This window comes from Ambystoma mexicanum, chromosome 5p, assembly GCF_040938575.1.
Source record: "Ambystoma mexicanum isolate Mex_15411 chromosome 5p, UKY_AmexF1_1, whole genome shotgun sequence".
NCBI classification, from domain to species: Eukaryota; Metazoa; Chordata; class Amphibia; order Caudata; family Ambystomatidae; genus Ambystoma; species Ambystoma mexicanum.
In genome coordinates this window covers 1367764224-1367779009 of record NC_090930.1, presented here as the reverse complement: position 1 = coordinate 1367779009, position 14786 = coordinate 1367764224, and the positions used below count along the sequence as shown (strand labels likewise).

At 48.2% G+C, this 14786-nt stretch overlaps 1 protein-coding gene across 1 annotated transcript in view; it reads right to left on the bottom strand.

The window, feature by feature from the left end:
• The window catches only part of TRIO (trio Rho guanine nucleotide exchange factor), a 3834156-nt gene that overhangs the window by 449178 nt on the left and 3370192 nt on the right, over window positions 1-14786 (bottom strand). Inside the window, exon 32 of the mRNA XM_069613780.1 lies at window positions 6198-6340. Within this exon, the coding sequence (XP_069469881.1) occupies window positions 6198-6340 (143 nt within the window). The remainder of the gene's footprint in view (window positions 1-6197; window positions 6341-14786) is intronic.

Here is a 14786-nt window from a genome sequence, read left to right as displayed (position 1 = left end):
GGGTGACAGGTTTCCGGCATTGTTCTGTGCGGACGATGCTGTGATTCTGTCGACCATCCCTATGGGGGTTACACGTCGTTTGGAGGTCTTTATGGAGAAGTGTAGGGAGCTCCACAAGCTTTTTAATCTTGGTAAAACAAAGGGGATTGTCTTCGGACAGAAGCAAGGAAAGGCAAACAAATTGCAGATTTCCATTGAAGGTTCTGTATGGGAACAGGTCAGTTCTTTTGACTATCTGGGGGTTAGATTGTCTGAGGAATTATCCTGGTTGGCACATCACAAGGTAACAGTGTCCCAGGAGAAATACGGCAGGGGAATCTGCCGGTTCCTCTTTAAACATGGTAGGGGGGCAGTGTCCCCAGCTTTGAAACTTTATCAATCTCAGGCTCTGGAGGGAGCTCTGTATGGGGCTGAGCTAGGGGTCATGGTAAGGTGCCGGCACGGAGTATAGCAGAGAATGACTTCCTGAGAGCTATCTTTATGCAACCTAGGGGGGCCCCAATGTCAAGCCTTCATTGGGAGTGCAATATTTTGCCAGTAGGAGGGGTTATGGAGATAAAACCTCTGCTGTACTGGGTGAGACTCTGGAGCACCCCCGAGTTTGTAAAATACAGGGAAGCTCTGGGTGACCTACTTAGACTACCTGGCTCCGGGGCTCTGCTCTGGTTTAAATATGTGCACATTAGTCTTACTGGTATTGGCCGGGAGGCCTTTCGTCAAAGCCCATGGAGTTAACATCAGGTGCAAAAATATTTGTTAAGAATGCATGCAGAGGGGTGGCGCTGTTGAGCAGCCCAAGATGGCTGCTTAGTCTTAGAGCTCCGTGTGACCCGGCCGCAAATCCGCCTTCAACGGCGTTTCTTGACGACTTTCCAGTCCTACATTCGGAGGAATTACAATTGTGCCCTTTCTGCCTGCTTCGTATCAATTCCGGCCCGAATCGGCCCCGGGAAGTCCGAAAACGAGACTCCTCGCCCAGCTGACTGGCGGCCTGAAGGGCCCTCCGCGCGCGGCCGGCTCTCTGTCTCCTCCTCCCTGCCGGCTCTCTGCTGTGGCGGTTGACGGCTGCGGGGCCCAGTGCCCGCGTGTTACATCTCTGCTGGGGGCCTGCTGTGCGTGCCTGGCGCCGGGCCACTGAGGCAGGACCTTACCATCTGCTGCGGCGGCCCCCCTTCGGGGTGCGCTGTTGCGCGGGAGGCCGCTGCGGGGGCCTGCGCTGGAGTGCGCCCTGACTCCTCTCCTGCAGATCAGCGTTGAGGCGCTTGCATCGCCGGGGCCTGTTGCGGCTGGGCTGGTGCCTGGCTGCCCCCCGGACATCGCAGCCCGCGCTCCTGGGACACAGACACTTGGACACCAGGTGAGGTGAGGAGGGTGGGGGTGCCTGCGCTGTGCCACCTGCGGTGCTTCTCGTTTGGCCCCCATCTTCCCGCTTTGCTGCCCTGAGATGCCTCGCACTCCGCCCTGGAGGGGGGGGGCATTTTTTTTAACTGTCTACCCCAGTGGGGGCCACGGGAGGTCTTGCCCACTGGCCACCTCACCATCTATTGCCATTGAGGCACCGGACTGCACAGAGATCTCCCCCCATTTGGGAGGAGACTGGGGGGGTGGAACCCCTGAACTGGTGGTGTGATTAACCCCCACCTTCCCCCCCATTGCACCGGAGACGCCTAATACACAGGGGTCGACGCAGTGCCCCCTGATCTGCTGGAGGGGTGAGCTCCTGAGCAGCAACTGCCACATGTTTCTCTCAGGAAACTACCCGTTTTTCCGGGCCGGCTGTCTTACCTTGTTGGCCCCTGTGTGGTCCGGTGCTCTCGGCCACGCTGTGGGCCCCTGGCCTTCACTGCGCCCACAACCTGCCCATATCACCGCCACGTGTGCAGTGCTTGACATTGTTCATCGGCTTGATCCTCTGTAATCCGCCTATCCCACCTGGGACCCCTGGTCCATCTGCAACAGCACCAGCGATGTCCAACAGATCCAGAGGGAGCTCGAAGGGGGGAGCCATGGACAAATTCGCTAGGACCGTCCCAAGAACGGAATCTGGCCCCGCGCCATCTCTGCAGGAGGAACCTGAACTGGACCCTCATCCCTACGCAGTGGCCCCTGACTTGACCGCACTTATGGAACCCATGGCAAAAAATGTCGGTTCATTCCATGAAAAATTAGATGACATGAATGCCAATGTGGCCTCCCTGAAAACACGTGTGGACCAGGCGGCCACCAGGATCACTGGTGCAGAGAGTAGAATATCTACGACCGAAGATGATATCCAGATCCTGCAGAACACAGTCGCCTCCTTATCTCGCGATATGAAAAACGTGAAAGCAAAATGTGACTACTTGGAGTCGCGCTCTCATAGAAATAACCTACAAATTATTGGGGTCCCTGAAAATGCCCTGAAAGGGCGCATGGAGGACGCAGTTGAAACCTTGCTCAGAGACCTCCTCGGCAATCCAGATCTCTCACCCTACTTTACAGTGGAGCGTGCCCATCGAGCCTTATCACCACGCCCCAAACCGGGCGACATCCCGAGGCCCATCATTGCCAGGATTCTAAATTACCGCGATAGAGATCTCATCCTTCGCCTGCCGCGTGAAAAGGGAGACGTACGACTTGAGGCCAATACCATCAGGATTTTCCCTGATTTCTCGATAGCGGTGCAACAGGAGAGACGCCAATTCCTCAGGGTCAAGAAATTGCTTAGGGAGCGAAATGTCCCGTACGCCATCCTGTTCCCCGCACGACTCAAGATCACGCGGGCCAGTTAGGCATTACACCAAGCCAGGAACCTTAGTAAATGGAGGTTTTGAAACTAACTTATTTGAGTCTGTGTCTCTCTTGATACCATGTCTGTCTCATAATGTATATCGAGTCTTCTTCCGTGTCCAGGTCCACCACCTCTGGGAGCTAGGCAGAGGCAATGGCTACTGGGACATCACCTTCTGCACCTGAGGGGGAGCCAAGTAATCCAATTTGCTTAGCGAGCACACCATTTTCAAGGTACTTTGTGCCCTTAGTTCACAGAATTACTGCCTCCAATTCCTTGCTGATCTGCTTTACCACTGTGACTGCCTGGGCACTTTGTTTCTCTATTTGAGATGTTTTCTGTTCCAGGGTCGACATTCTAGTTTCCAGCTTGGTCACCTTTTCATACAAGCGATCAGGTTTACCCTCAAGTCGTGTCACCATTTTGTTGGTGCGCCCAAGCACTGATAGGAGTCTTTCTTGAGATGGTGACAAAGCTCTAGATTCATGCTCCGAAGGGCATTGCTTATTTGTTGAGATACATGCAACGAAAACAAATCTCCTTCTACTATCTTTTCCTTTTTCTTACTTTTCCCATGAGACTACTTAACTGCCTCCATATAAAATCTAACAGATTGACAAACCTATTTCCTGATAGCACTTGCATTTTGTACACACTATTCCTTGATAGCTAATTTCTGTGCAACACCTTCAAGTCATTACCTTGGTGCCGGTTGTAGGTGCCTCATTTCCAGAAGGTTGGTGGACTCAAACATGGCCGCTATGCAATATCTGAATGAGTCCATTCTCGATTGCAATTTTCTTTCTACCACCTAATTTACAACAAAGATGGAGCACCAAGAACAGTCACCACAAGCCATCGCTGGGAGTATCAATAGCCGGGCTTGGGTTCCATCTGCTTATGAAGGGTATTTCTCAGTTGAGCCCCATTCTCACTCAGTGGTCTCGCCCAATTTTCAATTTCTTCATCAGGTACTGGGACCATCAACAATCAAGGTCCTCAGCAAGTGGGCAACCGCAACCCACCACTCACCCACTGTTCTTTAACTCAATGCAGCATCCGGATGGGTTCGCCTGTGGACAAGCCTAGCAACCCGGACTGCTGAGATGCAAGTGCCCCACGTGTCACATCTCTGGGTGGACCTCACAACCACTAGGCAGTTCTCAGCAGGACCCCAGACGCTCCACGAGTACCACATCAGACTCTTTGCAACCCGCACTTGGCCCTCCACACAAGAGCGGGACAGTTTTGCAGCTCTGAAAATCCACCCGCAGCAAAGATTCATCAAGCCACTGAAGCCAGTCAAAATTATGCAGCCATTTCATCTGGTTTGTCAAGCACTGGTTTTGATAGGAATTCTAGGTCTGTTGATGCCGATTGTTTATCAGTTTCCTTGTTTAATGTCTTTGTGGAAAATGTCTAAGCCATATGCCCAGGATCAGGCCTTTCAGGACTGCAATGAATCCTTTGACGGAACACTGTTGCTTATATCTGTCAGATCGTACTCTGTGATGGGTCTCAAAAGAGAAACCCATCCCAGAGCCTCACACCCCTTCAACATGACGCGTCTGAATGCTGCATTTCGATGAGTGTACAGACTTGATTGCATTAGGTCAAGTTCTGGTGACTTATTAAGGCAACACACGACTAGCAAGTTTCTTGCTAAGCCACCAATTCTTGCCTCTGCCAATAAGAATTCATCTAGGAGGTTTGTTTGCAATCCCTGGGGGAGTTTGAATCCAAAGGGAATCGGTCCCCCTCATAATCAATTATGGACTGGATTGATTTTCATCAATTAAGTCCTCAACTATGGGATGTACGCAAACACTGAAGTACATCTGGATGCCACTCTCGGATTTGAGGGGTCCTTTGACAAGGACGCCAAGCAAGTATCAAGTGTTGACGCTACGCGAGGAACCTTCAAGGGAGAATACTGTACCTGAGTTCTGGGGTAAACTGCAATGGGGTTTTGTGGATGCACAGACAGCTTTAGAATACTAGGAGTGATCAAACTGCTTTTGTGGTTCCATTGCCAAAGCCACCAAACTACTTTATTGAACACTTCCAACATTGGTAAGGGGAATTTTTCTCACTGTTCCCCCAAAGACGATTTAGATGGAAAGTGTACCTTCTCTCTGTCAGGCCAGGACTTTTTGTTTTTTAAGCTTAGGCGAAGTAGCGATACTCACTCGTGTGTGATCACCTATGGTGCATTATGCTCCTTTTTTTGTATCTCTGCAGGCACCTCTACAGTTTCCAAGCTCCTGACCTCTGAGAATTTGTATTTTAAAGGTGGTAGTGCTCGGCGATTTACTAGCAGAGCGCCCCAAAATTAATTTGGCCATTCTACTCTTCAGTGCTTTTAAGGTCATCGACTGACACGATCCACAACCAAAGACCTACGCAGAACATTCTCCAACATCTTGGCATCACAATCTGCAAACCATTTAAACCCTCACAGCTTAGGAGTAGGCATTTTGACAAAAACACCTAAAGGTTTTCCCTCATGAAATTGAGTATGCTGTGAATCGGACTGCGCATGGGGACAAATGGAGCTGCCGTCACACAATCCAGAGTGAGCTATATGTCTGGGCGCCGACGCCACTTCCGGTGTCGAGATATCCCGACGCCGAGGTCACATTGGCGCACCTGCTGCTGAAAAGAATTATGTGATTGTGATCATCTGAAGCTGCGGAAGTAGATCTAAAATTAGGAATCTGTGGAAGGACACTAGCTATTGGAAATTTGGCTATCACAAACGTAGGCGACATTTTATTTGGTGCCTAGGACTAAATTTTGCACGAGTCCAACCATGGTCATGACACAAGTAAAATTGTTGTGAAGCAGTGGCAGGATCTGGAAGCAGCGTGCAGAAAAAAGAAACCGGAAGTCATAGGGCGCAGATGCTTGATATATATCAACCATGATGACAAATGCAGAGTCAAGGGTGCCAACAAAGTCGACCCACAGTGCACCCCCTGGTGGCTGAAAACATTTACAAAGCCAGGTTAATGTCTGATGAAGAATCCGTCAGAGGAAATAATCAACTACAAATCAGTGGACGTGAAGGGTCTGCCGAGAATCCATGTTTAAGTTCTATTGCTGTGTGGCATACAATATAATGGAAGGAGACATCTGCCATTTTCTCCAACTTCGCTAGTTGTTCCTACAGCCCATGCTATGTCGCCATATTATCAGACAAATTACAATTTCAGGTTCTTTTGCCTAGTTAATCTTTAGCTTAGAGACAAAAATTATTTTTTGATGGTTTAAAGTAGGACTGTCTTTAGAACAGGTCAAGAATACAGTTAACTTTGAATTAACAAAGCACCTAATTTGATAGATAGAAAACAAATACCTCGTTCCACTCCATCAATCTCATCAGATTAGCAGTCTCTCTATGCAAACAATTGGTATATCTGTTCACCTTTGTATTCTATGTTTTGAGGTTGCAGCAACTTTGGGGATGTGAATTGGCTCTTTTAATGCTCCCTTCAGATGAATAGTTCTCTCTTGGATAACCTCCCGAATGTGCTTAATCCATTCTTGCTTATTTTCAACATTGCAGGCCTGCAACACAAAACAAACCTTGGGTCTTTCTTGCCATGTTAAGTGTTTTACAGCAGTGTCAAATACCAAATAGCTAAATAACTGACAAACATGTACCTTTCCATCAAGCTTTGTTTCATAATTGCACACAATGACAGCATAAATCATTCTGCACAAAGCAGAAGACTGAGGAACATACCTTAATAAAATGTTGGTTCTGATAGATAACTTGTTTGATCTGCAATTATTTTTGGCATTTAAAATAATCAAGCCGTTCAGTAAAAAGAAGTTACAAAAAAAAAAGAAATAATCAAGCTGTTAAACTGGGACATCAGAACATTTCTTACACTGGAAGCACGGATAAGAGGAGGCATGGGCCAGCAAATGTTATGGTTAGGTTTTAAATCTTATACGCTGATGAGCGAATGGTATTAAAAATAAAGCACTTAAGCAAAACCAGAAAAGTTACAATGGCAATTGCTAGATAAGAGGCGTACATCGAAATCTGCTAATTGATATAAGCAAAAAAGGAAATTTCAAGTTGTTTAAAAAAAAAAAAGTAAGACTTGTCTGTTTCCTAAAAGAGACAGTGGCCCTCATCATGAGTCAGGCGATAGCTGTGCCGGTAAATCTGTCAGGCTGCCGCCAGACCCGTTAACAGTTATCGGCGCCTGGCTTGCCGGTAAAACTGGTGTATTACAACCCCAACTGCCGGTAAAGCAGGCGCTGGTAACTATGTTGTTCCCTATTCCCATAGAGTCCCATAAAACAGTGCCGGTGTGTCGGTGAAAGTCTGAGGGCGGGTGCCGTTTTGCCCGTCAGGGCAGACCTGGTGGCCGGGAAGGCAACCCGCCCGCAGATTCGTAGTTTGCCTGTCCGGAAACAACGGTGTCGGTAAGCTTACTGGCACCATTGTTTCCGGACTGGCAAACTTGTCATGAGGGCCAGTGTGTTCAGATAGATGGAGCTTAGATTGCACATTTTTTGTCACCTGCAGTTTTTAAAATTAAACTTTGATTTGTTAAGGAAAGGATTTTCAGAACATCTGAAAGCACTGATTGGCTGATAAAATGAGATCTGAATGGAACGGTAAGAAGGTTTGTAGTCGAAAAAGACAACTAGAGATAAAGTGGAAACTTTAAACACAATGGGCCACATTACAAATTTGGTGGTAGCCTTGCCAGTAAAACCGGCAGGCTGCCGCCAAACTTGTGATTTTTACCAGCACCCGTGAATGGGAAATTCTGATGAAGCTCTCCCTTTAAGTTAAAAGCCATTATTTAAACCTTTTAAAACTCTTTCTGAAAGTGCAATTATTCAGAAGAGCAAAGTGAGTCAAGTTGAAGATTCAGAACAGAAGAGGTAATTTGAACATTATGGACTTCAAGTCCCACAATGCCCAAAGTACTAAGATGAGGAAGAGGGACTCAGAGGTACTAGACTGCAAGGCGCAGTCCAGTGGTTCTAATGGACCATGCCTGAGTGGGACATTTGAGTATATTAGACCCCCTTGGGTGCAGGCCATGAGAAGAAGCAGGTGGTGGAGTGGTTGCTTTAACTCCACGTTGCAGTGGCAGCAGAAGAAGGGAAGCAGAGAAGCCAGGGTTTCTGCTAGTTACAGAGCAGATGCCAGTCCAAAGAGGGTCTCTACCTTTGATTGTCTTGTATGCAGAGGTTGCGCAACGGGAAGCATTGTTGTGGAAAGCTTCCCCCCTGATGGCCTTGTATGCATAGGTTTCGTGGTGGGAAGCACGGTTTTGAAAATCTTTCCCCCTTTTGAGGTGTGCTTCGGTGGGAGTCAAGCACCAGAGTGCTCCTGGAGCAAGGAACGCTCCTTTCCCAGCCAGGATGGACCGAGGGAAGAAAACCAAAGCGGTTTGCAGTGCAGGAGACAGACGTAGAAGACACAGTGGCAGCAGAGCAAGGGAACGTGTATGCAGCAACAAGTGAGTCCACCAATACTGGGTAACCCCTGTATGCTCCATAATCGCCCGCTGGCCATTATTGTTTATTCTGAATACCGAACTGATAAAAAGAAGTTGAAGTGGCGCAATAAGTATGTTGTGGACAGACAAAGGAAAGGTTGCAATTGTTATCCTGAAAGCCAACTGTATTGCCAGACCCAAGAAAAGGCAATATTAAAACAAGTTAACAATAACCAGCATTGCCAAAGTCAAGAGAGGGCAAAACTGAAGCAAACTAATTATAACCTTTATTACCAGAGTGAGGAGGAGGCGATACTTTGAATAGACCTTAACCAGCATTGACTAAGCCAAATAAGAGCAAGTGTGCTAGAGAGCCAGCGTCAACATTTACTTGATGTAAAAGTGGGAAAACAACAGTAGCAGGAGAGCAGCCCTCCTGATAGGAAGTATTCAGGAGGAGAGGAGCATAACCTGCATTGCATGTGGCAATCACAAGGGTGGAATAAATAGCACCATTGTGTATCATGTCTTCCCAGAAGAAGTAGCAACTTTCGATGTTGTTGAAAGTCAAAGGCTTTATCAAATTGTTTGAGGAGAACTTCTACCACACAAGTACTTGTAGTAGTTAGGAGCTTTTTGTCCTGGAAGGTGGGTGTACCAGGATAGGGACTTTTTAGTGTTAGTTTTAGCAGCTGAGTGGACCAGGAAGAAGTCATTGAAGTGCAGTGTTGTGGTTAAAGTATGTGAATCAGAAGAAGTAGTAGTGGCAAGACCACTAAAAGTGTTTTATGAACTGTTGTGAAATCATCCTGACAAAACTATTGTTGTTGACATAGTGTGGAATGGTTTTGACAAAACTTTGCTGTTGATGCAGATGAATTGTGGAAGTGTTTTGATTCCTAAGGAGAAGTTGGATTGGAGTATTTGCTATAAGTGAAGAGATACAGACTTGTCGTCAAGTTGAACTGTTGGTTAAAGCCAAGTGGAAGTCTTTTGGAGTAAGAAGAACTTTATAATTAGAACTTGGTTACATAACGGAACTGTTTGATTTTAATATGAAATCCTGCTTTGAATATAAGGAAGATGGATCCGACCCAGGTCATAATGATATACAGTTGTTTGGTCTGTGTTGAACCTAACTGTTATTTCTCTTCTATTTGTATTGCCATGCAATTCCTCTGTAATTGTTTATTTATGCAGCGCTTATACACAGGTGGAGTGCTTCAAAGCGGGAAGGGAACAAGGGAGTACAGTAATCATTCTTAGGCCTTGAAGATTCCGAATGATCTAAACAGAAAAACTAGCATACTAGGTCAGACGGCATTTCTCTTAGTGCAAGTGCATGAAGTGTTACAGTGGCGCCCAAGCTAGGGAGGGGGACAAAAAAGGGGGGGACCGGACAGATGTACTTACTAGTCCTAGTACATTTAGGTCAAGCATGCGTACAGACGGAGGTGCGAGGAAGGAGGGTTTGGGGGGGAGGGAGTGGAACAAAAGTGTCCAGTCCAGCAGGGCCCGGGGTTAAGTGCAGAGAGGTTGCCCCGCTCATGGAGCGTAAGCTGAAAGTGCAGTAATGCTGAACATAGTGCAGCGGCCTGGAGGCAAGTGCAAACAAATGGTGGGGGAGCCTGGGACCTGTAAAGCTCTGGAGATGAACCAGGCAGCCAGTCAGCAAAAACAGAACAGAGTTAGGGAGGAGGAAGGAGGAAGGAGAGAAAAAGAACAGATTAGCAGGGGAGAGGGAGAGAGGAGGAGGAAGAGAAGGTCTTAAGGAGTTTCCGGAACTTAAGGTGCTCCAGCTCAAGACAGAGAGAGGCAGGGAGGCTGTTACAGAGGGAGGCACCTGCAGAGGATAAAGATCTACCCCCAAATCTCTGTTTGTCAAAGCGGCTCAATCGCAGAAAATTGGAGGAGGACGAGCGGAGGGCTCTAGAGGGAGAGTATTTAGGAAGAGTGCGTTGTAGATAGTGCAGGCCCCGGGCCCCAGAAAGCCTTGTTGATTATGCAGATGGTCTTGAACAAGATCCTTGCAGTCAAGGGGAGCCAATGGAGGGATTTCAGCGCTGGAGAGATGTGGTACCTGGGCTTGAGGCCAAGGATAAGTCTTGCGGTTCTGTTTAGGATGAGTTGTAGTGGATGGACAGTAGAAGTAGGAAGATTGAGAAAGAGGCTGTAGCAATAGTCGTGCCTAGAGCGTACCAGGGCTCTCGAGGTGGTGAGCCTCTGGGGCCAAGTGAGAAAAGGAAGAATACCTCTGAGGAGGTGCATTTGGTAGAGGGACTTTTTGGAGATGTTTGAGATTTGAGAAGAGAAGGAGAGTGTGGAGTCGAAGATAACCCCCAGATTTTTCCCTCATTGATAGGTGAGGGTGCAGAGCCAAGGGAGGATGGCCAGTGTGAAAGTGGGAGCAGGGGTCCCAATAAGGACAATCTCTGTCTTACTGGTATTCAGGCAGAGATCGTTAGCAGCACACCAAGACCGAATTGCGGATAGACAGTGAGGGATGGGCGAGGAGGTGGCGGAGGGTAGCCTGAAAGAGAGCTGCGTGTCATCTGCATAACACTGAAAGTTAGATGTAAACGTAGAGATCCTGTAGGCCAAGGGAGCCACGTAGATATTGAAAAACCAGGGGGACGGGTTAGATCCCTGGGGGACACCACAAATAGAGAGAGGGATAGAGGAGAGAAAGTACCCAAGTTCCACCTGGGAGGGCCAGTCAGAGGGAAAGGAGGCGAGCCACACCAGGGCCTGATCTGTGATGCCCAGGGTATCAGAGAGACGGGTGATCAGGATGTTGTGGTTTACTGTATATCAAAAGCAGAAGAGAGGTCAACAAGAATGAGGACAGAAGGAGAGTTAAGAGTCAAGATTTGAGAGCAGGTCTTCACAGTTGTTCAGAAGAGCAGTTTCAGTGCCTCTGGATGCTCTAAAGCCAGACTGATGGTCAAGGAGAAAACCAACAGATTCAGTGTGGAGGGTAAATTGAGAGAAAGCCAGCTTCTACAGGGGTTTTCCCAGGAAAGGGGTGATAGAGATCGGGTGATTGTTTGCCGGAACAGACAGGTCGGCAGAGGGTTTTTGAGCAGAGGGTAGACAAGAGAGTGCTTGAGAGGAGAGGGGAAAACTCCAGTGGTGAAAGAGAGGTTGCAGAGGTCCGCCAAGGCTGGAGCGAGAGAGTCAATATTGTCCTTGATGGTTTTGGAGGGGTGGGGGTCCACCTGTTTGGAAGAGGCTTTCTAGAGACCTCATCAGGTGTGATGGGGGAGAGGGAGGAGAGAAGAGGGGGAGGGGCTGGGGCGGCCGAAAGGGGCCCAAGAGATGTTGGTGCAGGAGGGGGAGCAGAAGAGAGGACAGGATGTCCTGTGTTTTGGTGGTGAAATGTGCGGCCAGGGCCGAGCAAGGGGTCTGGGTGGGTGCAGTAGACAATGCGGCTGCAGTAGGGTTGGCCAGTTCCTTGCAGACTTTGGAAAGTTTGGCCGTGTTGTTGGAGACCACAGAGATGTGGGCTTCAATGTAGACTCTTTTCTTGGAGCTGATGCAGAGTCTATATTGCCTTTGAAAAAGGCGGCAGGCCAGTTTGTCAGGGGTGCACACCTGAAGATCCCCATTCCCGTTCTGCTGCTCTGCACTTGCGTTTAAGGGCAGCTAGATTGGAGTTGTACCAAGAGTTGCACTTTTTGGCAGGCTTCAGTCAGACCCTCGTGATGGGGCCAAGAATGTCAAGAGTGTTGGAGATGGAACGTTGAAAGTTAAAGAGGGCTGTATCAGGGTGGGAGTCAGCGGCAGGAGTAGAAGAAGAGTAGGTGGAGGCAAAGGCAGTCACTGACATGTGTTGCCTTTATGTGTTGAATGTACGTATAAGTGTGAGGGGCAGATTCCTTTCGTTCATTGTGATAGGCAGGGAAGCTTTGCTAGGTGCGGGATAGTGAGGCGTTTATCCAACACTTTTAATTTAATAAAAATGTTACTCAGTTGTCCCCGTCACATTTCTGAACGCTTAGAGCGGACTCCCCAGCCATTCCTGTGTCACACCCCCTAGAAACAGGCAAGTAATAGGACAGGATAAGTTACCAATCCTTGGAGTGGGTGGGGTATTTAAGAATGTGTGTGAATGGTTGAGTGTGGGTTAGTTGGGTAAGGACAGGAGGCAGAGGGCGACAGCCGAGAGAGCAGAGGCAGGGAGCGTGACAGAGTACAAAAGTGATTGGAAAGAGGGGTCTGTGGAGTATTTGAACGTGGAAGTAAGGAGTGAGTAGAGTAGCGGATTAGTGGTAGGAGTGAGAGGTGGGAGGCAGTGGTAGTAGTAGTGGTGATGGTAGTGAGTGGAGAGGGGAGCAGTAGTAGTAAAGAGGTGATGGTAGTAGTAGAGGGGAGTAGTAGTTATAAAAGGAGGTAGTCGTGTTGGTAGAGAGGTGGTAGTGGTGGGAAGTAGTATTGGAGTAGGGGCAGGAAAGTGGTAGTAGCAGTGGAGGAGTAGCAGGGGCATTCGCAGACAGCCAGATACACACCCTGTACCACCTAGACAGGGAGACCATTCATGACCCCATGACCCTCATCCAGGATGAAATTGGGAGCAGGATTGGATCAGGACAGCCACACCACCGCTGTTGAAGCTGGTGTTGGCCCTGCACTTCCTGGGCACTGGCACGTTCCAGCACTTTGTGAGCAAGCTGCATGGCATTTCGCAGTCTGCCTTCTCCAGAGTGTTGGTGTAGGTACTGGAGGCCCTCCTGCGCCATGTGGCCCAGCAGATCACCCAGGCACAGTTAAACACCCCAAAGGCCCACTTCTATGCCATTGCGGGCATGCCCAATGTGTTGGCAGTATTGGACTGCACATACATAGAGCTGGTGCCCCCCGCACGCCTCAGAGGAGGTCTACAGGAACAGGAAGCAGTAGCATTACCTCAATGTCCAGGTGAACAGTGATGTTGACCTGACCATCACAGACTGCTGTGCCTAGCTCCAAGGGTCAACCCACGACTCCATGATCCTGCGTAACAGCACCCTGCCGGCCTACATGGTGCGTCACGAAGGGCAAAGGAGCTGGATGTTGGGGGAGTACATGTAGATGTACACCTACATTGCAGCATGGGTCACAGGCAAAGGGGACGGGGGTGGAATTGTCACAAATGATTGTCCGGCAAGTACCCAGCATTTGTATTTATTTTATTTATAAAGCGCACCAGGCCTGAGGGCATCACTTAGTTACAGCATGGTTAAAAGGCAAACAGAACAATAAATTTAACTTACATTTATGTACATACATAGTTATATACAAGAAAGTACAGGATAAGCAGATACCTATTTAAATATGGTGAGGCTGGTGGCTATTGCACAGATGGAGGTTGACGAGAGGACAATGGTTAGTCTTGGGTGGATAGCCAAACTTTGGCCATGTTTTTGAATCTTTGGAAGGAGGGTTCCACTCTTAGTGAGTGGGGAAACAAGTTCCAGAGTTTATAGGCCATTACTCGGAAACTGGTCCTGCCAGACCTCTGGAGGTTGAAACGTGGTATGGATAGGCAATTGGTCTGGGCAGTTCTACCGGGTCTGTTAGAGTTGTGGAAGAAGAATCTATTTTCAAGAATATTCGTTGTGAAACTGAGAGCCAGCGTATACTACGTCTGGTGTCTGAGATATGTTGGGTCCTGGGGATGTTTAGTGCTGCTCTGATGGCATTGTTTTGGGTAATTTGTAACTTAAGGTTACAAAGATTGGTGCCCAGGTAGAGGGCATTGCAATAATTGAATTTTGACAGCACGAGTGGCCTGGCAAGTATGATGCAATTAGCTGGAGATAAGAAAGGACGACTGGCTGTGATCAGCTTGCAGGTGTATGCAGCCGCGGAGGTGACTGCATTAGTTTGTGTAGCCAAGGATAGGGTGGAGTCAATGTAGATCCCTAATGTTTTTGTGTCCTTAGAAACTTTGATGGTGTTACCATCAATGGTGAAAGATTTAAACGCGGTGTCGAGTTTGAGGACTCTTTGGTGGGAGCCGAGAACTAGGAGCTCTGTCTTTTCGTCATTCAGACAAAGTTCGCGTTGAGCCATCCAGGCTTGGATGACTTGGTAGATGGCATTCACAGCGAAAGAATCAGTAGTGTAGTCTCCTGTGATCGGGATAAGTATCTGGGTGTTGTCAGCATAATTGGTGTATGTGATACCCAGATAATCCAAGATATCAAATAGTGGCTTTGTAAACACATTGTACAAGTAGGTGAGACACATGATCCTTGTGGTAACCCGCAGGTGATGGGTGAGGGTATGGCTGCTGCTAAGGGGGAAAAAACCTGCATCGATCTGTTGTTCAGGAATGAACTAATCCAGTGTGTGGCTTTGTCCGAGAACTGGGCAGCTAGTTTGAGGTGTCGGCACAGTATTTGGTGATTAACGAGATCAAATGCTGCAGAAAGGTCAAGTAGAAGTAGTAATGCAAGTTTACCCTTATCTTTTAGGTCTTCAATCTGAGTTTTAAGATCGATAAGGGCATTTTCAGTGCCGTGCCGTGGTTGAAACCCTGATTGCCTTAGTCCCAGAAG